A 24,683-nucleotide genomic window follows, 5' to 3' on the forward strand; every position below is an offset into this window, starting at 1 on the left:
CCAGGGATGAAGCCCACTTGATCATGGTGGATAAGCTTTTTGATGTGCTGCTGGATTCGGTTTGCCAGTATTTTATTGAGGATTTTTGCATCGGTATTCATCAGGGATGCTGGTCGAAAACCCTCTTTTTTTGTTGTGTCTCTGCCAGACTTTGGTATCAGGATAATGTTGGCCTCATAAAATGAGTTAGGGAGGATTCCCTCTTTTTCTGTTGATTGGGATAGTTTCAGAAGGAATGGTACCAGCTCCTCCTTGAACTTCTGATAGAATTCACCTGTGAATCCATCTGGTCCTGGAATTTTTTTTGGTTGACAGGCTATTAATTATGCCTCAATTTCAGAGCCTGCTATTGGTCTATTCAGGAATTCAACTACTTCCTGGTTTAGTCTTGTGAGAGTATTTTTGTCCAGGAATTTTTCCATTTCTTCGAGGTTTTCTAGTTTATTTGCGTAGAGGAGTTTATAGTATTCTCTGATGGTAGTTTGTATTTCTATGGGGTCGGTGGTGGTGATATCCCCTTTATCATTTTTTATTGCGTCTATTTGATTCCTCTCTCTTTTCTTCTTTATTAGTCTTGCTAGTGGTCCATCAATGTTGTTGATCTTTTCAAAAACCAGCTCCTGAATACATTGATTTTTTGAAGGGTTTTTGTGTCTCTATCTCCTTCAGTTCTTCTCTGATCTTAGTTATTTCTTGCCTTCTGCTAGCTTTTGAATGTGTTTGCTCTTGCTTCTCTAGTTCTTTTAACTGTGATGTTAGGGTGTCAATTTTAGATCTTTCCTGCTTTCTCTTGTGGGCATTTAGTGCTATAAATTTCCCTCTACACACTGCTTTAAATATGTCCCAGAGATTCTGGTATGTTGTATCTTTGTTTTCATTGGTTTCAAAGAACATCTTTATTTCTGCCTTCATTTAGTTATGTACCCAGTAGTCATTCAAGAGCAGGTTGTTCAGTTTCCATGTAGTTGAGCAGTTTTGATTGAATTTCTTAGTCCTGAGTTCTAGTTTGATTGCACTGTGGTCTGAGAGACAGTTTGTTATAATTTCTGTTCTTTTACATATGCTGAGGAATGCCTTCCTTCAACTATGTGGTCAATTTTGGAATAAGTGTGATGTGGTGCGAGAAGAATGTGTATTCTGTTGATTTGGGGTGGAGAGTTCTGTAGATGTCTGTTAGGTCCACTTGGTGCAGAGCTGAGTTCAATTCCTGGATATCCTTGTTAACTTTCTGTCTCATTGATCTGTCTAATGTTGACAGTGGGGTGTTAAAGTCTCCCATTATTATTGTGTAGGAATCTAAATCTCTTTGTAAGTCTCTAATGACTTGCTTTATGAATCTGGGTGCTCCTGTATGGGGTGCATATATATTTAGGATAGTTAACTCTTCCTGTTGAATTGATCCCTTTACCATTATGTAATGACCTTCTTTGTCTCTTTTGATCTTTGTTGGTTTAAAGTCTCTTTGATCAGATACTAGGATTGCAACCCCTGCCTTTTTTTTGTTCTCCATTTGCTTGTTAGATCTTCCTCCATCCCTTTGTTTTGAGCCTATGTGTGTCTCTGCATTTCAGATGGGTCTCCTGAATACAGCAAACTGATGAGTCTTGACTCTTTATCCAATTTTCCAGTCTGTGTCTTTTAATTGGACCAGTTAGTCCATTTACATTTAAGGTTAATATTGTTATGTGTGAACTTGATCCTGTCATTATGATATTAGCTGGTTATTTTGCTTGTTAGTTGGTGCAATTTCTTCCTAGCATCAGTCTCTTAACTGTTACTAAAGATCGTGTTCTTCCAGTAGACAGTACAATGCCTATAACCCTAGTAGAACTCAGGAAGAGGCAAAGAAGTTTAAAAAAATCAAATGGGGATATTTTAACTTTACAAAAGCTATAGTTGATTTAGGGTTCAGATCACAGTGGTCTCTGTTTATTCAAATAATTTAAAATATTAATGTATTCTCAAATTAGAAAATAAATGAACATGTTTATTGATTTTCATTGAACTAAATGTGAACAAATTCTATTTGACACAACTTGACTAAGAGTCCATGTTGGCCTTAGCAATCGGTACATTTCCCATCTTCACTACATTCCCTCAGTTGAGTTTTACCTTCCTTCTACTGTGGTATAATGGAAAAAGTGCATGTTGAAGTCTTAAAGACAGAAATTCAAATTCTAGATCTGCTATTTATGGATTGTATGTTTTTGTGCAACTACCTTAGTCTCTGTTAGATTCAGATTCCTTATCCCTAAACAGTCAAAACTAAGAATAAACTGTAAGGATTGTTTTGGGATTTAAATAAGAGCATATATAAATTGCCACGTAGTGTGCTTGATATGCACTAAGAAATCAATAAGTTCCTGGAAATATTTAAATAACAGCATAATTGTTTAACTGTTAAGAAGATACCACAAGACACAATCTAATAAAGATTTTAACTTTACAAAAATTAATGCAGGCCAGAAAAGCAATAGAGGTCATCAGAAGGGATGAGAATAGAACCAAACCTCAAGTAAGAGATGTGGCAAAAATCTAGACATATTATCTTAACTGTCAATCTAGATACAGAGCTTCTTGTGTTTCTTGGGTTTTATAAAGACATTGAAGTATAAGTTTGCATCCAACTGGTGTTATATAGAACATCTCATATTTAAAATATACTTTTATATGCTTTAGAATCTAGGGAAGTCTAGAAAAAATTAATTAGATATTAATGACAATTTACTCATTCATTGTAAAAAAGTACTAAATGTATTACCTACTTTAAAATAGACAATCATACGGGCAATAGCATGTTCAATAGCATAAAATAGGAAAATCAGAATTTATAACATAGATTTCTTTGTGTTCTGCTGCTATAGTCACAGACTGGGTAATTTATAAAGAATAGAAGTTTATTTGACTCACATTTCTGGAGGCTGGGAAGTCTAAGGGCATGGGGCCTGCATTTGGTGAGTGTTTCCTGTCTGTTATTTCATGGCAGAAGGGCAGAAGGCATCACATGATGAGCAATCATGTGAGACAGAAAGAGGAAATAAAGCTGAACTCATTCTTTTATCAGAAGCCCATTCCCTCAATAACTAAATCTCACTTCGGTGATAATGGCATTAATTCACTCATAATGATGGAACCCTGATGGTGTAATCACCTCTTAAAGGCCCTGCTTCTTAACATTGTTACAATTCTGTTACAATGACTAATTTCAACGTGAGTTTTGAAGGGAACATTTAAATCATAGCAGGTCATTTTGAATGGATCATTTAGTGAAACTATACTAAAGGCCACACCATTTGCCTGTCAATGCATTATGTTTAATAATACACAATAGTCTTGACATATATAAAAAATCCAGATGAAAATTTACTTTTTTTATCAATCTCATTTTATTTGTATATGTGAATATTTATAGGAATAAATATTTGGTTGAACCTTGATCCTTGCCATTATAAAACTAAAAAAGTTTATGGCAGTATGGCTTACTCTTTTTTTCCTATTAAATTATTTGATTACTTCAACATCCACTGATAGCAACAAGGTTCCAAAAATAAGATTACACAATTCTCAAATTAGGTTTTCTACACTTTGTAAAATGATAAGGTATTTTGATTATTTTTTGAGTCCTGAATTTTCAAGTTTTAAGAATTCATGTTTAAAACTTGATATTTATATTCTGATAAAGAGGATAGATATTATCTACTGTAAAGGACAATAATTATACTTAATAGTCACTTCTGGTCCAATAATTATGCTATTTTCACACATGCCTGATTTTGTCATGTGATTTGCCAAACGTATTAAAAATCTGAGTGATGCAAAATACTTTATCAATACTGAAGCCATTTCTCAACCAAACTGCTTCTCTATTGTTTCCCTGTTTTGCTATCATTTTATAAGACTTCTAATATTTTTAAATATAAGTTCCTCAACAGTTGATTATTTCAGTAAAGTGGGATAAAAAGTGCTGAAATATTTGTTTTAAACTGTGAGCATAATAGGAGGAATGAACATATTACTGGCTGCAATACAGAGTTTTTTGCCCTGAAGTTTATATTAGGTATATGCTGTTGCTATGTTTATATAGACACAAAGCAAACTGTAGAAACATGTAGCCTACTCCAACAAGGGTATTTCTTTGTTGGTTATAAAAGAAGAAAACTTTCAAAGATATCTATTTCCATGCTATCTTTCAACTTTAAAAATTATGGATCATAGCCAATTTCTGAACCTTGAAGCTTAGCTACTTCTTTCCTGGCTGATTTCTGGGACCCCACCTTATACACAAAATCAGGAGTATATGCAGACAACTTTACTTTTCAGAAAGAAGAGGGAAGCTTTTCTCGGTGGAAACTCCTGCCTGTTAACCTATCTGGTTAGCATCAAAACATCCATGAAGATGTCATATCTCTCCTGACAAGAAAGCAACAAAACCATATGAGGAATGACAAAGACAGAATGAATCACTAGAAAGGTCTTTATATAAATAATCAGTCCTTGCGTTGTTCTGAGAAGCAGATACATGTCAAATACAGGTTTTGCCTTAAAAGAATACAATTTTCAACTGATCTTCTCTGGTTTATTATGGAATACAGCAGAAAAATAATTTTTAGTTTCATTTAAAAGATATTCATTTGTAATCCTGGCCACTAACCACAATATTAAAGCAAGTCCCCTGATTTATGCTTTTTGGCTCATTTATTTAAAGCCTTATGGGTTTGTTCGGTGGCCTTGCACAACTTAAGAGTCCTACAAACCTTCTGAAGACTTCCTTGACATCACTGGACATCTCACGATAAAGATTGCCAATGTGATGTTCACAAAAAATTTGAAATATTTATTAGCTAGATCTAGTTGTATTCTTTCCAACATTGTTGTATGATCTTTCTTGTAATGTTTTCTTGCATTTCTACCTCATTTTTTAAATTATAGTAAATAGAAGTTACAATATTAAAACTATATGACATATCCCTATTTCTGCTTTCTTCTTTAGTTATAGGATCATCGGTGGAAACTCTCAGTTCACGATCAACCCATCCACAGGACAAATCATCACAAGTGCATTGTTAGATAGGGAAATAAAAGATAATTATACTTTGGTGGTAGTCTGCAGTGATGCAGGATACCCAGAGCCTCTTTCCAGTTCCACCAGTGTGCTTGTCACTGTGACTGATGTCAATGACAATCCACCAAGATTTCAGCATCACCCATATGTCACTCACATCCCATCTCCTACTCTTCCAGGTAATCAACCAAACTCTGAGGCCACCTGGATATAAGCAAACTATGTATCAGACATTTCTATAAAAATAGTTATGATATTTTACATACATATTTCTGATATAGCCTAATTTTGCAAATCCTCTAAACTTCAGGTTTTGTCTAGTGGAAATGAAAAAAATGCTTGAAACTTGAAAATTAACCCTTTCTTGCCAGACTAATAGTGTATAAAGTTTTATAGTTGTTATGTATTACTATTTCTTAATATTACTTGAATATTAGAAATAATTAACATATATATTACATCATAGTTAATGATATTTATGGCCTAAGGAAAAATTATGTGCAAGTTTCCTAAGAGGAGGGGCATCGTCTCCATTTTGCATGCCATACCCCACTACCTGAAAGGTGATCTGGGAGATAATAGGCATTCAAATATATTTGTCAGTGGAAAATGAATATTTTACTTCAGTTTTTCATAGATGCTTTTTCAAAAAGTTTAATAAATGGATACTTCTTGTTAATATTTATTTTATCCCAGGTTCTACAAATGAAAATTGTTCTGTTAGTAAGTTTAGGGATCCATTTATGAATCATTTTCATATTGACAATATGCTTTTATCTTTCTGTATCTCTTTAAATTTAGTTTGGCATTTGCTAAGAAAGGCATACTCTCTTAAGTACTGCACAAATCTGCCATTTTTAATTTTTAAAATGAGTGTTCAAAGAGGAAAATATAGAAATATAGCTCATTATTGATTTAATCTTCCTTGCTTGGAAATATTTTGATTAGAAAAAAAATAAACAGATTGAGTAAACAGATCCTCCTTTCAGTGATCTTTGATCTTCTATTAATCTGAAAATGATACCAATCTAAAATATAAGATTCATAAATGTATGTGCCAACTTTCTATCAAAAGGAAATGTCAATATCAAAGTGACAAATACCTGCTAAAGGTCTTCAGATGAAGTGATGTTGGCAGGCATGGTTCTAATTACATCCAATGTGTGGTGGTGCAAGATAGAATTTCCTATGTAAAATGAGGTATGCTTAAGCATCTTTTCCTCATTAGACTTATTATAATTAATCAGAATCACTGGCCTTTTTAAAATAAAGGATATTTTACTTTTGTTACCATTTCTTCTGTAGGGGTGAGAGTGCAGGTTTGGGAATGGTTTCTGAATGAGTAGATTGAAAATATGTCCTTATGGCAGCTTTTCTGCATATTTTTACTACAATCTGTTTCATTGGCACTCAGTGTAAGCACTAACTTTTGGAGTCCAAAATGAGTCCATTATCCCTCAATTGTTATTTCTTACTACTTTACAATTATTTTAATTGGCATATATATATATATATATATATCTGTGTATGTATATACACACACATACACATATATACTTTTTCTTTGTCTGATAATAGTTCACATATAAAGGAATTTTGTCATAAAACAGTGGGGATAAGGAATCAATGGTAATGAACATATGATTTTTGTTGACACAATTACATATAAAGTGATTGGAAGATATTTTAAGACATACTAGGGCAATGGTATTTTTGCATTGGGTAGAGGCATAGCCCTTTGCAGAGCTCGCATATAATGTTTCTTGGAATGTTGTTTTATGTGCAGATTTTTCTCCTAGAAACTATGATTTTTGCATGATTAACAAGTTATATTCCCTATGCTTCTCTCAAAAGCATACTGAAAATTATTAAATCCAACAGACTGTAAATTTTAGTTAGAAAATGGCAGGTGGTCTCTGAAGACAATCATAAAGCAGATTTGACTTGTGAACTTCTGAGAAAATATAGGAGATCCTGTTCTCCCCAGTAATCATGAGAAAATAAGGTCACATCAAGCAGCAATCTGCTACCAAATATTTTATTTAAATTCCACATGATTATAACTGCACACTCTCTCTTTTATAGGTTCCTTTGTCTTTGCGGTTACAGTCACAGATGCTGATATTGGACCAAATTCTGAACTGCATTATTCTCTTTCGGGTAGAAATTCTGAAAAATTTCACATTGACCCACTGAGGGGAGCCATTATGGCCGCTGGACCACTAAACGGAGCTTCAGAAGTGACATTTTCTGTGCATGTAAAAGATGGTGGCTCATTTCCAAAGACAGATTCTACAACAGTGACTGTTAGATTCGTGAATAAGGCAGATTTCCCTAAAGTCAGAGCCAAAGAACAGACATTCATGTTTCCTGAAAACCAGCCAGTCAGCTCTCTTGTCACCACCATCACGGGATCCTCTTTGAGAGGAGAACCTATGTCATATTATATTGCAAGTGGGAATCTTGGCAATACTTTCCAGATTGATCAATTAACAGGGCAGTTATCTATTAGTCAACCTCTGGATTTTGAAAAGATACAAAAATACGTGGTGTGGATAGAGGCCAGAGACGGTGGTTTCCCTCCTTTCTCCTCTTATGAGAAACTCGATATAACAGTATTAGATGTCAATGATAATGCCCCAATTTTTAAGGAAGACCCATTTGTATCTGAAATATTGGAAAACCTTTCCCCTCGAAAAATACTTACTGTTTCCGCAGTGGACAAAGACAGTGGACCCAATGGACAGTTAGATTATGAAATTGTTAATGGCAACATGGAAAATAGTTTCAGTATCAATCATGCTACTGGTGAAATTAGAAGCGTTAGACCTTTGGACAGGGAAAAAGTATCTCATTATGTTCTAACCATAAAATCTTCAGACAAAGGGTCCCCTTCTCAGAGTACTTCAGTAAAAGTCGTGATTAACATTTTAGATGAAAATGATAATGCCCCCAGGTTTTCTCAGATATTTAGTGCCCATGTTCCTGAAAATTCCCCCTTAGGATACACAGTTACTCGTGTCACAACTTCTGATGAAGACATTGGGATTAATGCAATTAGTAGATATTCTATAATGGACACAAGTCTTCCATTTGCTATTAATCCCAGCACAGGGGATATTGTCATAAGCAGACCTTTAAATAGGGAAGATACAGACCGTTACAGAATTCGAGTTTCTGCACATGATTCTGGGTGGACTGTAAGTACAGACGTCACAATATTTGTGACAGACGTCAATGACAATGCTCCAAGGTTTAGCAGACCTTCCTATTATTTAGATTGCCCTGAACTTACTGAGATTGGTTCCAAAGTAACTCAGGTATTTGCCACAGATCCTGATGAGGGATCAAACGGACAAGTGTTTTACTTTATAAAATCTCAATCAGAATATTTCAGGATTAATGCCACCACTGGAGAGATTTTCAATAAACAGATCTTAAAATATCAAAATGTCACTGGCTTCAGTAATGTGAATATCAACAGGCATAGTTTTATAGTGACATCTTCAGATCGAGGTAATCCTTCCTTAATTAGTGAGACAACAGTTACCATCAACATAGTGGACAGTAACGACAATGCACCTCAGTTTCTTAAAAGTAAATATTTCACTCCAGTCACCAAAAATGTTAAGGTTGGTACGAAGTTAATCAAAGTTACAGCAATTGATGACAAAGATTTTGGACTGAATTCAGAAGTGGAATATTTCATTTCTAATGATAACCATTTAGGAAAATTTAAGTTGGACAATGATACGGGGTGGATTTCAGTAGCATCCTCCCTGATTTCTGACTTGAACCAAAACTTTTATATCACAGTCACTGCAAAGGATAAGGGAAACCCTCCACTTTCTTCCCAAGCAACTGTTGAAATAACTGTCACTGAGGAAAACTACCATACGCCTGAATTCTCTCAAAGCCACATGAGTGCAACTATCCCTGAGAGCCATAGCATTGGGTCCATTGTCAGAACTGTTTCTGCAAGAGACAGAGACGCAGCGATGAATGGCTTGATAAAGTACATCATTTCTTCAGGAAATGAAGAAGGCATTTTTGCAATCAATTCTTCTACAGGTATATTAACACTAGCCAAAGCTCTTGATTATGAGCTATGCCAGAAACATGAAATGACAATTAGTGCTATAGATGGAGGATGGGTTGCAAGAACTGGTTACTGCAGTGTGACCGTAAATGTGATTGATGTGAATGATAATTCTCCAGTATTCCTCTCTGATGACTATTTCCCTACTGTTTTGGAAAATGCCCCAAGTGGAACAACAGTTATCCACCTAAATGCAACAGATGCTGACTCTGGAACAAATGCTGTGATTGCGTATACTGTACAGTCATCTGACAGTGACCTCTTTGTCATTGACCCTAACACAGGAGTCATAACCACTCAAGGCTTCTTGGATTTTGAAACCAAGCAGAGCTACCATCTTACTGTGAAAGCCTTCAATGTCCCCGATGAGGAAAGGTGTAGCTTTGCCACTGTTAATGTACAATTGAAAGGAACAAATGAATATGTGCCCCGTTTTGTTTCCAAACTTTACTATTTTGAAATCTCAGAAGCAGCTCCTAAAGGTACTATTGTTGGAGAAGTGTTTGCTAGTGACCGTGATTTGGGCACTGATGGGGAGGTACATTATTTGATTTTTGGCAATAGTCGAAAGAAGGGTTTCCAGATTAATAAGAAGACTGGACAGATTTATGTTTCTGGAATTCTTGATCGAGAAAAAGAAGAAAGGGTGTCTTTGAAAGTATTGGCCAAGAACTTTGGCAGCATTAGAGGTGCAGATATAGATGAGGTCACTGCAAATGTCACCGTGCTTGATGCAAATGACCCACCCGTTTTTACTCTAAACATCTACAGTGTGCAGATCAGTGAAGGGGTCCCAGTAGGAACTCATGTGACCTTTGTCAGTGCCTTCGACTCAGACTCCATCCCCAGCTGGAGCAGGTTTTCTTACTTCATCGGATCAGGGAATGAAAATGGTGCCTTTTCTATTAATCCACAGACAGGACAGATCACCGTTACTGCAGAATTAGATCGAGAAACCCTTCCCATCTATAACCTCTCAGTTTTGGCTGTTGATTCAGGGACCCCCTCAGCTACAGGTAGTGCCTCTTTATTAGTCACCCTGGAAGATATAAATGATAACGGGCCCATGCTGACTGTCAGTGAAGGAGAAGTCATGGAAAACAAACGGCCGGGCACCTTGGTGATGACCCTTCAGTCCACTGACCCTGATCTCCCTCCAAATCAAGGTCCCTTTACTTATTACTTGCTAAGCACAGGTCCTTCCACCAATTATTTCAGTCTGAGCACTGTTGGAGTTCTGAGCACAACCAGAGAGATTGACAGAGAGCAGATTGCAGACTTCTATCTGTCTGTGGTTACCAAGGATTCTGGCGTTCCTCAAATGTCTTCCACAGGAACTGTGCATATCACAGTTATAGACCAAAATGACAATCCTTCACAGTCTCGGACGGTGGAGATATTTGTTAATTATTATGGCAACTTGTTTCCTGGTGGGATTTTAGGCTCTGTGAAGCCACAGGATCCAGATGTGTTAGACAGCTTCCACTGCTCCCTTACTTCAGGAGTTACCAGCCTCTTCAGTATTCCAGGGGGGACTTGTGATCTGAATTCCCAGCCAAGGTCCACAGATGGTACGTTTGATCTGACCGTCCTTAGCAGTGATGGAGTTCACAGCACAGTCACGAGCAACATCAGAGTTTTCTTTGCTGGATTTTCCAATGCCACAGTGGATAATAGCATCTTACTTCGTCTCGGCATACCAACTGTAAAGGACTTCTTGACCAACCACTACCTTCATTTTTTACGCATTGCCAGCTCACAGCTGACGGGCTTAGGGACTGCTGTGCAACTGTACAGTGCATATGAAGAGAACAATAGAACGTTTCTTTTGGCAGCTGTGAAGCGAAATCATAATCAGTATGTGAATCCCAGTGGCGTAGCAACCTTCTTTGAAAGCATCAAAGACATCCTATTCCGGCAGAGTGGAGTCAAGGTGGAATCTGTGGATCATGACTCCTGTGTGCATGGCCCATGCCAGAATGGAGGGAGCTGTCTAAGAAGATTGGCTGTGAACTCCATATTAAAAAGCCGTGAGAGTCTTCCAGTCATCATCGTGGCAAATGAACCTCTGCAGCCTTTCTTATGCAAGTGTCTGCCAGGATATGCGGGAAGCTGGTGTGAAATAGATATAGATGAATGTCTTCCATCACCTTGCCACAATGGTGGAACCTGTCACAATTTAGTGGGAGGATTTTCATGCAGCTGCCCAGATGGCTTCACTGGTAGGGCCTGTGAGAGAGATATCAATGAGTGCCTGCAGAGTCCTTGCAAGAATGGTGCTGTCTGCCAGAATTTTCCAGGAAGCTTCAACTGTGTTTGCAAAACTGGATACACAGGTATGACGATGTTTGTACTTTTCTCACTAAGACTTTAGCCATGTCAAGTATAACGTAAAGGAAATAATTTTATTGTTTTCCAATGATTTCCATATAAATGAGCATAATAGTAACAAATGTTTTTAAACATTTACTGTTGGTCAAGTACTGTTCTAAGCACTCTTTATGTATTTATTTTGTTTACTTCCTACAAGAAAACTTATGAGGTAGGAATATTTTCCAGTTTCTATAGGCAAGGAAGTTGAATTAGAGAGTAAGTAATTAAGTTTTCTCAAGTGATTCAATTACTTTGCTGTAACGTTACTATTCAAGTCTACACAGTTAAATCCAGAGCTTAAGCGTTTAGTCTCATAGAGTCTCTTACAGGAGCAAAAAAGAGAATAATATCTTCTTAAAAGAATATTCTAGATATTAAAGGATATAATATATACAAAGCCTAAGATTTGGACCATTTTATGTGTTAAATAATTGTTAACAGTGATTATTGTTGATTCTTTATCATCATCCATTTTATGATATTTTAAAATCATAGTCATCATTATTATTGAAATGTGATCCACATCATGAGAAGAGCAAGAATCACGTTTTCAGATTTAGATTACAATGGTGTGTTATGGGGCCAGGCAAGGTGACTCATGCCTGTAATCCCAGCACTTTAGGAGGCCAAGGTGGGCGGATCACGAGGTCGAGAGATCGAGACCATCCTGGCCAACATGTGAAACCCCATCTCTACTAAAAATACAAAAATTAGCTGAGTATGGTGGTGTGCGCCTGTAGTCCCAACCACTCAGGAGGCTGAGGCAAAAGAATCACTTAAGCCCAGGAGGCGGAGACTGCAGTGAGCTGAGATCACGCCACTGCATTCCAGTCTGGCAACAGAGCAACACTCTGTCTAAAAAAAACAACAGCAACAACAACAAAAACTGGTGTATTTCTAATGGTTGGATAGAAAACACAATAGGCTTATTTCTCAAGAAAGCTAGAACACAACTGAGCCACAGCTTATCTTGACAGACTAGAAAGCAGCATTAAACATATGGCAGAAAAAATTTTGAACTAGTCTTTGGCACCCTAGTGGGATATGATGTCCATATATACATATATCCCTACCTATTTATACTCCATCTCCGTATCATTATTATCTATCAACCTATCTATTAGTTGATCAGTGGTTGATGTTCCTTCAAATGTGAGTAAATGTTATGCTATTGATAAATTTGAGGAGAGCAAAATTCTATCTTGTAACTTGCACACTCTACATTTGTAAAGCATGCAGATTACATTGAGTTGCTCTGCAGTATTTATACACATAATTTACAGTACTAGGAGCATAGGTAGAATCAAGATAGATTGCTTTAGCTTTTGTAGATGTATTACAGAATAATATTTTAAGCAAATGCATTTGTATATTATATTTTTAAAAGTGCCCATTATGTGTATACTGATGGTTTTATATTTGGAGAACTGAATCACTTGAGGAAACTATAGAACAAGTTTGAAAATGTTGAAACAGAACATGCAGTCTTTGCCTTCTAATGAAATGACTTCAAAATGTAAATGAAGAAGAAGCAGCAGAAAGCATGTGTTATAGAAAATAGATTTCATAGAATCTGATTTAGCTATAGCTTTTGGGAAGTCACCTACCCTTAACTGATTCTTCATTTCTCTGTCTGTAAAATGGGAATAATCATAATTACTTATCTTTTAGGGTTTTTGTGATGAGTAAATACAATGTTTGTAAAACACCTAATACAGGCCAGGTGCAGTGGCTTACGCCTGTAATCTCAGGACTTTGGGAGGCAGAGGCGAATGGATCACCTGAGATCAGGAGTTAGAGACCAGCTTGTCCAACATGGAGAAACCCATCTCTACTAAAAACACAAAAATTAGCTGAGCATGGTGGTGGACGCCTGTAATCTCAGCTACTCAGGAAGCTGAGGCAGGAGAATTGCTGGAACCCGGGAGGTGGAAGTTGCAGTAAGCTGAGGTTGCGCCATTGTACTCCAGCCCAGGCTGACAACAGCGAGACTCCGTCTCAAAACAAACGAAACCCACGTGGTACACTGTGCAGTATTCAGTAATTGCGGTCTAATAAATAGTGTTAATAATAGTATTAGTATAGTGGTAGTAATAGAGGAGTACCACAAAATTTTTAAAAAGACATGAAACCTGTGTAGCAGAAGTTAACTGTGAGTCTTATGAGAGTTATATCCTAAGATCATGAATAATAGAGCTATATACATGTTGAGGTCAGGATTTCTAGAACACTTCCCTCACTCTTTCTTACCCATCCCCAAAATTACTTTATTGGCTGGTAATTCAACAATGAGAGTTTTTATGTCCTATATTAGTGTAATGCATTTATTCACATTTAGGTTTAGAGTGAGTTTACATTTGGTCCTAGAATGAAGAAAGTGCAAATTTATTAGGTATCGATAAGAAACATGGAAAGTACTACTGCTGTGAACAAAGACACCATTTAGCTGACTTTAGCATAAATGATGGGTACATTACTTCTCTCTGGTTTGTTTATTTCTTTGTTTCATTTCATTTAAATATACATAGCATACTTTTCTAAACATGACAGTTGAAACTTTTAAAAATGCATTTCTTTCCATCATAAAATATTAATAACATTTATCAAGTAGTTATGTCAAGCACTTCCAAAGCTCCTTGCATTATAGACATTATTGCATTTAGTTCTCACAACTCTGTAAGATGGATATTACTGCTATTATTCTAATTTTGAAGACCAAAAAATTAAGTCTTTGAGTCATTAAAAGAGACTAGACAATTTGCCTCCAGCCGTGGCACAGAAAGTGTTCTAACTAGTTTTTTACTAGAAACTTGACTCCAGAGCCTCTGCTCTTTATATGCATGTCACACACATTGCACTTTGATTTGCCCTTGCTGTAGGGTGTTATGGTGAGTTCTATGGTGATATTTTTTAAGAATGTTTTGTCCATTTTTCTTTTAATACTTAACCCTTACAGAAAGCCAATAAGACAGTGTATTGTCTGAGACTGATCAGAAATTGAAACTACCCTCAGACTTTGAGGCAGGAAAGTATTTGCTACGAGGAAACATCTTACAAAATCTTCAACCTGGCTAAGAATACAGGTCAGGAACATTCACCAATGGGAGCAGCACTAAAGATATGACAGGCATTGCAAGACACCACTGCTGATCCTCTTGCCCACCTGCAGTGCTGTACCAAGTGACCTGAGGAGAATGGTTCCTGCTTTGCTTTCACCATTCAAATATCACCCCAGTCTTTTTTGCTGGCAGAATATAAACCTGAACCCTGCTGAAAGGGAGTCTGGAAAAGGTAGTTTTCAGACTTCCAGCCCTTGCAATATGGAGAGATAGGAACGATGCTGAATATCAGCCGATGATAGGTGGCTTAGGAAGGTGTTATTATTATGCCTACTTTACATTATAGGAAATTGAGCCTACAATCCGGTGACTCCAGGGCCAGGGCTGCCAAAGTCTATATCATAAACTCTTTCTAGGGAAGGTTGTTTGAAGTTATATATTAACGTTACATACTTCTCCTCAGAGTTCACTTCAGTCTCTATTTGCGTAGTAGGAGATAATCCAACTGATCAGGAATGATATAAACAAACATAAAATTGAATGATTAAGATGAATCTTACATTTTTTTAAATCAAGTTTCAAATTCTGGATGAACTAATTATCCAGTAAAACTGGCAGATAATTAATGTCTGACAGTTTTATTTCCTTTTTATATTTTTCAGGAAACAGTATGAAAAAAACATAGTGAGTGGCAAATGTTAATCCACACTTTAAATTAGAAATGTATTGCTTAAATTTCTATAGTTTGTTAATGTTTTTTTGTGGAGATAATCTCTGAAGGATCGTTCTGAGTTATTCTTTTTACCTCATCTCTGCCAGAGAGCCTGGCTCAGGAAGACAGAGCCAATATACCAAAACATCTTAATATCTAACCTAGTCAGAGCTAATAAGCCATAAGACAAAATTTACACATAACTATATGTGTGCCTCATAGAATGATTTTTTTAAAAAATTACTCATAATAGCTAGATTTTACTTCAGTTAACATGAATTAAAGTCTAGTGCCTTAGTAAAGCTTCACTTCTTCATGGTCTCTATATAACTTTTGGCCATCAGAATTATTTTAAATTACTGTATTTTTTCATACTCTATTTTTGTGAACTTTCACCTGCATTTTATCAATGAGTTTCAGAGTCTGTGGAATTACAAATCAGAGCTGCACAATTTTCTGAACTTTCTGCTTAAAATGATCCTCAGCCACTACCCATACTCAGTTTTTCTCTCTCTGTCTCTCTCTCTCCCACACACACACGCACACACCCCACTGCGTATTTTATGTGGATTTAGAAATTGTGTTAAGGATTAGAAGAGTAAGTGGCATATGAGTTGATGCAAACTAAGAGACTTTATCCCCAGAATCCCCCAGGGTATGATTAAATGTTAGCTGAATGGAGATTTTAGGTAGATAACAACTTACAAGGATGCAAGTATGAAAATGAAAATCATGGAACAAAAAATATGAAGGGATATAGTTATTATCATACTGTCACCAGTTTATTTCTGAAATATTCTTAAAGTTTATTTTCAAGTTTGTAACCATGCACATAATAAATATAAAACAACTATATTTTTCAATGAATGAGTGATTTAGAGGGAATGAATATGTTTGTATAACATGTATTTCTGATCTATTTTCCTTAGTTACTGGAAAAAGAACCAAAAGAAAATTGAAAAAATAAGTAACATATTCAGTTATAATCACTTCATATGTTTCATTATTAAGAAAATTTTCTTATAATTTTTACATTAATATCACCATATGGAGCTTTGATTAACTGTAACATAAAATATTAGAAAAGATGGATAAAGTTTATTATAGTATAGACCATGTGAAAAATTAATTTCTAAATTTTCACAAAATGTAATAATACCAAAAATTACATCAATTGTCAGTATGCCTCAGTGAATAAAGACCATTATTCCTGCCTCAGAAGTCTAGGGGTTCCTAGAGGAAAACTTTAGCCTAATAACTACACATGTAGTATTTATTTTCCTGTACAAATGAAAATGTCTTGCACTTAACAGAACACTAATTAGAAAGCACGGTAATGGTAACCACATCAACATTTGTCTCCTGCTCCCAGGTTTGCGCTGTTTGCATCACATTCCTGGCATTAAATCCTTCATGGGAATGGATGGTGTTATAAAATGCAGCATTTTGATACAGCTTATTTATAAATCTGGCTATCCTATAACATAATTAGTTCATAGTCTCTTTAACCTTTTCCATTCACTTTCACACATCTGGATGCATTTTAGGTGTAGTATTTGGAATAATGCCAGGGATTTATTACCATATGGAGAAGTTTTCTTACGTTCTCAATTAAGTCCCGATATTTCAGGAAAGATGAGGTTTGTTCATTCATCACTTTAATGTCATTTGACAGTATAAACAGTAACGTTTTTTCAGACATACAAAGTTATATACAGACTCTGCACAGTAATTTGACTGAGAAACTTGCCAAACATTTGCTTTGATAAAGATGGAAGGAGTAACCAAAAGTGATTCTTTTAAAATTACTATGGTCATGTATTAGTGTTATTGATGATCATGTGACCGGAAAACCATAGAATACAAAATAAATTTAGTAAATATATGAAATTAAATTTTCTTTGAGATAAAGAACAGTGGGTCATGTAAGAGAGAACAAAGAGTGCAATTATTTTGATTTGATTTGATTCCTGAAAGCAGAATTAGGCAGTTTATGTTAGGTGATACATTAACTTATACAAGCATTAAAAATTTATGCTTCTAAGAAGTAGCTTAAATGCTTCTTATTTCTGTAGAAAATAAATATATATTTATAAGCTTATGAACATTATGTGTGTAATCATATGTAATCATTTGTAGTCTCATTGAGGTTGTATTTGTGCTTGTTTTACAATACAAAGGTAAAAACTTTTTTTGGTTGTTGCTTTTCTTACTGGCAGTCCTTATTAAAACATGGTATTTTTGCTTTTGTCTCAATGTAAAAAAACCATAAGGCTATTGAACAGGATACTTAGATAGACTATCTTCATAGCTCCTTAACAATAATGGGAAACATTTGCATACTGTGCAAAAGACAGCTCCTTTTTACTAAAATAATTTGGAAAATTTATAAGATAAATGTCTAGCATGAATAGCATATATTTATTATAGAATTTCTTTATTAATAACATAATCAATTTAGACCTAAAATGGACTTTTAGAGTCGCACATATTCTTCCATCTCCTCTGTGTAGAAATACAGGTGATTTAAAAATAATATTTATGGTAGTCTAATATGTATATATAATCTTAGATATTCAATTAAAGGCTACATGAATCACAGGGTATCAAAATTTATCATATCTTCATGGGGTGGTCCAATTTAACAATTGAGAATAAATTTAGCTCTATTTCACATAATCCAACATTAAAATGTACTATTGGACAAGTGAAACTTGAATATACATTCTTGTTGAAAAGACCATAGGTGATTAAAATAGATTCAGTTTACGTTCAACACATCATCACATCTTCTGCCCCGAACATGAAAATAGACACAAAATTTCTCTTGTAAGTTTAGGAAAGTCTATGGATACCATAGATTCCTATTGTGCATTTATTTTCACCTTAAATTATTCCCACTTTCCATGTGCTAAGAATTTACACTTCCTCAAGCACATCTCCTTCTAGTTATGATAAATGGTGTATGGCAACACAATTAATTGATGGATGTCAAAGCAATGAGATCAATTTATTCTTCTAAACAGCTGCTATGGCAGTAAACATATCTTAATAGAAGGAGGCCTCTTGAGTTCAAGAGGCATAAATGCCTGTCTTTGTGCAAGTCCTATCAGCATACTTCCAAGCCTGAAGGCGTTTGGCAAGCATTGTTAATTGACTTGCAGCATTAATTAAGTTAATGATCCAAGATTTTGTTTCACAGTGCTTCAACACATCAGATTATTGTACCAAGAGCATGTTAGAGTAATTTAAACTACTGCATTCTCTGATACTCATTATGCCATTAACACTACAATTTAAGTAGATAGACTTGCACAAAACAATTCAGAATTTTGTTGATTTCTAATTGGGTAAAGCAGCATAAACTTTCCAAACTTGAGAAATATGCATTTAGAAGCTTTCTTTTGATTCTAAGTAAAATTATGGCGTCCTTCTCTCACACACAAGACACAGGTATTTTAAATAATAATTTAAATGTAAACATGTTTTCCTACTATGTCTTTGAATTTAAGTATCTAGTATGGCAACCTCTGAGTTCATGAATTGTAAACAATTTTTACTCTTTAGGTGGAGAACTCAAACTAAATTTTTAAATAGTAAATAATTTACATACTCTACCACCAACAATAAGACTACTTTTTCCAAACTCAACAACAAATTCCTTTATGTAAGCACTAACAAAGTCATTTTATTCATTTTTTTTTAACTTATATTTTAGGTTCTGGGTACATGTGAAGGTTTGGTACATAGGTAAACTCACATCACAGGGTTCGTTGTACCGATTATTTCATCAACCAGGAATTAAGCCCAATACCAAATAGTTATCTTTTCTGTTCCTCTCCCTTCTCCCACCCTCAACCCTTAAGTAGACCCCAGTGTCTGTTATTTCCTTCTCTGTGTCCATGTGTTTTCATCATTTAGCTCCCATTTACAAGTGAGAACAGGTGGTATTTGGTTTTCTGTTCCTATGTTAGTTTGATGAGGATAATAGCCTCTAGCTCCATCCATGTTCCCACAAAAGACATGATCTTGTTCTTTTTTATGGCTGCATAGTATTCCATGGTGTGTAGGTACCATATTTTCTTTATCCAATCTGTCATTTATCAGCATTTAGCTTAATTCCTTGTCTTTGCTATTGTGAATAGTGCTGCATTGCACATTCATTTGTATGTGTCTTTATGATAGAATGATTTATATTCCTCTGGGTATATACCCAGTAATGGGATTGCTGGGGTCAAATGGTAGTTCTGCTTTTAGCTCTTGAGGAATAGCCATTATTAATTATATGCAATTATCCACTAAGAAAAAGTAAAAAGGAAACAACTTTATTTTTAAACCGAAATAATGAATGCAAGATTGAATTTGTTTTTTCTTAACAATTTCCATTTATATTTGTGTATACTTGAAGAATCAGATTCTATTGAGAATTTAAGTTTCATAGGAATTCATTCTCAAAACTAGTATTTTATTGGTTTGTAATATCTTCTGCCACTTTGTAATCACTCTTTGTTTTAATAAATGAATAAGTCTTATTTATGTTAGGATATATTTCCTCTCCTCACTCTAGAGTAACTGCAATAGCCTGTATTTTATATTTAAATTAAACTCAGATGTCTATGTTAAAATATTTTATACAGTGTAAATAAGATAATTGATTCATATAAATTATACACAAAAAGAACAACACATAAATTTCATTTGTTGCTATTTAAATCAAGATTTATAAAGGCAGTGTTTATAAATGAAATTCAAAAAAGATATAGTAGCTTTATAGGAACAATGACTTGGGATTTATACTCACACATTTTTCTCAGAGAGCACATATGTCCAAGTATTTGAGTAAGTATACATGGCAGTACCCTCTAAATTTGTTACATCTTATTTGTTCCTCATTTCCAGTCTTTAAGAAGTGAAGGTGGCAATTTTGTAAACCACTAACATGTTTTCATGATAAGAAGGCTATATTGAACACACTCATAAATACATATATAAGTCTATGTATTTTGTACATGTTACTTTTAACACAATTCTGAAATAATTTTTTGGATAAAGAAAGGAATAAAAGAAAGTAAAACTGTACCTGGTCAAAAAGCACAAGTGAAAATTATGTATGCTTTTACAGTGAAAGCAAAATGGAAAGAGTAGAATATTACTTTCTTGATGACAACTAATCAAAAATATTACTTTCTTGATGACAACTAATCAAAAATATGGCCAATAGTTCTTATGTATTTGCAACTGGGGAACACTGTGCTGTGAGAAAAAAAAAAAAAAAATCTACATCACGAAAATGGCCGTCACATAATCAATTGAAAAACAAAATAGGAAAGAGTTCTATGAAACAGCTACTCTCTGGTGAGAAATCCAACACTATTTAAAGTTTGCCTGCCTGTTTCTCAAATGTAGTACACCGCTACAATACTTAAAACCTGATTTCTGTGCCCATAAATTTGTAGCTTGTTTATTTTCATGCCGTTACCTTAACAATGGAAAGGTATTCTGAAATTGTTAGCTCAGTGTTTTGCCTCATAAGGAGGTTCCCAATTTATTTATAAGGGAAAAAATGTTGTGTTTATGATTCTATGATGTACAGAAATGGGCTTAGTTAGCATCATGAGATCTGACTCACACTTATAATTTCAGACCAGAATAAGTGTGGCTCCATAATCTAGCCACAAAACCAGAATCAAGTTAAACAAAATTTTGACTGTGTTTTGAGCAAAGTTAGTATGATGAAATGAATTATCTGTGCTCAGCAGTAGGTCTAGTTGTGCATATAGAATGCATATCATTTCCTGAGCTATCTAATAAATGCATTAGTGAAATTGGGCTGGGAAGTAGAGACTAGCTTCCAGAAACAAATGCTATAGTACTTACAATCCTACTGTCAATGAAAATAAATTAACTAAGAATTCTGTAACATCTCACTGCATTATGAAATTTGAAAATTAGATCCTAACGAATATAGTAAATAATTATAATACTTTAAAGTTATAGTGGTATTAGAACATGCTTAGGTTTAGGTAAAAACAAATAACATAACAAAAACAAGTGAGACTTATACCCCAACTTGTATACACCACATGATCAATTACCATAGTTTTCTGAAACCTGGATATGGGAGCAGAAGCCCTGAATTGGTCTGTGTCATAGTTTTACAGTTTCACAGACAATATGTTAGCTACCAAGGGGCTTTTATTCTTCACTTTTGAAATATAAATATTTCTTTTGTATGGATTAATACTCCCTACTGAAATGGAACCACAGTCTGAAAACACTTGTTTGCTTTCTTCACTGCCATATCCCCCTCCATTATCATGTCTGGCCCATAATAAGCACTCAGTCAATATTAGTTGATTCTATTTAACAAGATCATGTATGAGAAAAGTCTTTATAAACTGAAAAACATGCTGCTTAAGTATTACCGCTTCAGACAAAAGAAAAAGTATACATAATCTGTAGTCAAGAATAAATTTTCAAAAACATTTTAAAATATGATGTGTTTTCTTATTCTGCTTTACAACAGATATGTGTAATTTAAGTGATATTTCTTGGTAGTAGGAGTGTAGTTTGATAAATAGGCTAAATTTTTATCTTTGAAATACCTAAGTCAAGAAAATCTCTGCAGTGTAAAGAATAGTGTAAGTTTCAACTCTCCATCTATAAAATATAAAAAATGAAGGGACATTGATGAAGAAAATAAATTCAGTGAAAGTATTTAAATATGTTTATCATGTCATTTCTCTGCAAACAGTATTTTCTTCCAAGATGATTATGTAAATTATTTCTTAAATATTATAATGCACATTTTACAATAGGTCAACTGAACAAGATTTTAAGTTCTAAGATATTATTCTAATTTCCTATGTCAAGTAAAATGTTTTTATATTTCTTTTCTCCGTGATATGCCTTAGGAAAGATTTTTACATATGGTAATGCTGTAACGATGTTAACATATTTATGTATGAGATTTTAAAAAATGAATTTGATATATTTTAGGGAAAATGTGTGAATCTTCAGTCAATTACTGTGAATGCAACCCCTGCTTTAATGGTGGTTCCTGCCAAAGTGGTGTGGATTCTTATTATTGTCATTGTCCATTTGGTGAGTAAAACTTATTTGTTGATATAAAATATAAGTTCATTTTTGCACACAATTTAGCAATTTTGTTTTATTATGAGCATGACAAAGAAACTATTGTTTTACATGGAAAGTTTTATTACAATAAAATCTTAAATGTTTAACATTTGTAAAAGTTATGGCAATCCCATTGAATGCATTGCATTGATCATTACTAGAAAAAGAGTCAACTCAAGATAATTGAATTAATGTTGTTTCTGTAGGACATTTCCCCTCAAAGATTTATGGATGTCTTCTTTTTAGCTGAGAATTTATGAAATAAAAAAAAAAAATTCTTTAAGCACTCTTTGACATCACTGTCTATTTCAAATCTTTAAGAGTAGTCAAAGTAAGGTTTTTTGTTTGTTTCACTTTTGTGAATGTTGTTTCGTTTTTTATTTTTGTTTTTTACATTAGTTTTTAATTTTGTTTTTTACATTGATTCAGCCACTTTTATTAGAAGGACTTAGTAACTATACATGAAGTTTTCATAATAGGCTTTTTGTAGCTGATACTACCTGACTAATAAAATTTCAAACTCATCTGTTCTTTTGAGTAAGAAAAATTGTTAAAAAGAACTTTTGTGTAAACATACATGCTTATTCACCCTAGTGGAATGAACTAAAAGATTCCATCCAGGTCTTATCTGACTGTTACCCATTACTGTGCCAGCCAAAAACCATGAGATTCAGAGGAAGCATTTGTATTAGCTTGGTTTGTTTCATAAGTTTGTGATTATTCCATTTTTTTAAAGGCTACTTTACACCACAACATAGAATCCATCTCCATATGACTCTGTCTCTTTTCTTAAGCAAGAAAGAGCAAGGATATTTTTCTAGTCTTCCTTTAGGCATGTAACTGTGCTATATGGACCTGAAAAGTAAAGTTCAATCTATAGTAGATAGTAGAATTTGAAGGACATATGCAGTTCCTAATATCCTGTATAATTTACTAGATAGTTTTAATTTCCAAACAATTTCATGACTATCTGTTTTCATTAAGCCAACATCAATAGAATGTTAAAGACAAACAGAATAGAAAAATACCTAATTTGGGGGAATGTATTTTATCAATGGTTTTGAGGCCCAGAAATGGAGTGATTTGCCCAAAGTCAAAAAATGAAGTTGAAACAAAACTACCCCAAGACAATGTAGCGACTAGAACACAAATTTTTATTTTCAGTCCAGTGTGACATTCACAGCACCCCTTTTTATAAAATGTCTTTGAAATTCTCACTAACAATGCCCGTGAAGTAATGAAAGGTATATCAAGGTCAAAATAACCACACCTTTAGATCTCCAAAAACTTTTTCTTTCTTTCAATGGTATCTTATAATTTTAAATGGTGCTGCTTTCTACATATAACCATAGTCAAGTTTCATGGTTTAACTTAACATTTTGATATAAAAGATAAAGGGTTTAGAGTGTAAACTGGAAATGATTTTCAAGTAACTGAACCAAAAATATTCCTATTTTTAGGGATTCCTTTACATTACAATTGCAAATTTGAGGATTTAAGAAAATTGATACACAATGAAAACAAGTCACAGCTGCAGTGTAGTGGTACAACTGGCGTTGCCTATTAAGTGGAGCTATTTGGGGGGCCAAATGTACCTTCTTGTCACTCTGCTAGAGATCGCCAGGGAAAGAGGAATAGCACAATGTAAATTAAAATAGACACAAATCACACATAGCCTGCAGTGCAAATTTCTCCCCCTATTCTTTCCAGTGGCAAAGACAAAAAATCATTATCTAAACTTAGACATTGTCAGCACTTAGAAAACAAAGGTCACTGAAACACACTATGTAATTTGAAACTAAAGAGATAGAATTAAAAACAAAAATGATTTTTGTTCTCAAATTCCATAAAGAAATATTTTCATGTTTGAAAACACACTATCAATTTGAATTAAAATGTAAGTATCTATGTACTTTCTACATACATTTACATTTGAATATTCAGCACATTGTTATAGATTTATTAAAGTTTATTCAGAAGAGACCTAAGTGAACACATAATATAAATTTTTTCAGTAGTATTTTTATTTCATTTATATGCTTTCTTTTTCCTTTAACTTCACTTACTCTTTCTGCATTGATAACATATTTATATATTAATTAGTAATGTATATAAATTATGAATATTAAATATAGATGCCACTGAAATATATAAAATACAAATGCAAATTCTACAGGATAGATATAATAAATATATAATGTACAAGATTATAATATGTATAAAATATATTATCTATATATA

The 24,683-nt window shown here is 34.2% G+C and overlaps 1 protein-coding gene across 3 annotated transcripts in view; it reads left to right on the top strand.

Moving 5' to 3' along the window:
- The window catches only part of FAT4 (FAT atypical cadherin 4), a 189,089-nt gene that overhangs the window by 137,903 nt on the left and 26,503 nt on the right, over positions 1–24,683 (top strand). For 2 of the 3 annotated variants that reach the window (XM_011948635.1, XM_011948636.1), the window contains exons 8-10: positions 4,991–5,241; positions 7,148–11,497; positions 22,305–22,409. In XM_011948635.1, coding sequence (XP_011804025.1) covers positions 4,991–5,241; positions 7,148–11,497; positions 22,305–22,409 — 4,706 coding nt within the window. The remainder of the gene's footprint in view (positions 1–4,990; positions 5,242–7,147; positions 11,498–22,304; positions 22,410–24,683) is intronic. The other variant, XM_011948637.1, reaches the window with a different exon arrangement.

This window comes from Colobus angolensis, unplaced genomic scaffold (genome assembly GCF_000951035.1).
Source record: "Colobus angolensis palliatus isolate OR3802 unplaced genomic scaffold, Cang.pa_1.0 Scaffold280, whole genome shotgun sequence".
NCBI lineage: Eukaryota > Metazoa > Chordata > Mammalia > Primates > Cercopithecidae > Colobus > Colobus angolensis.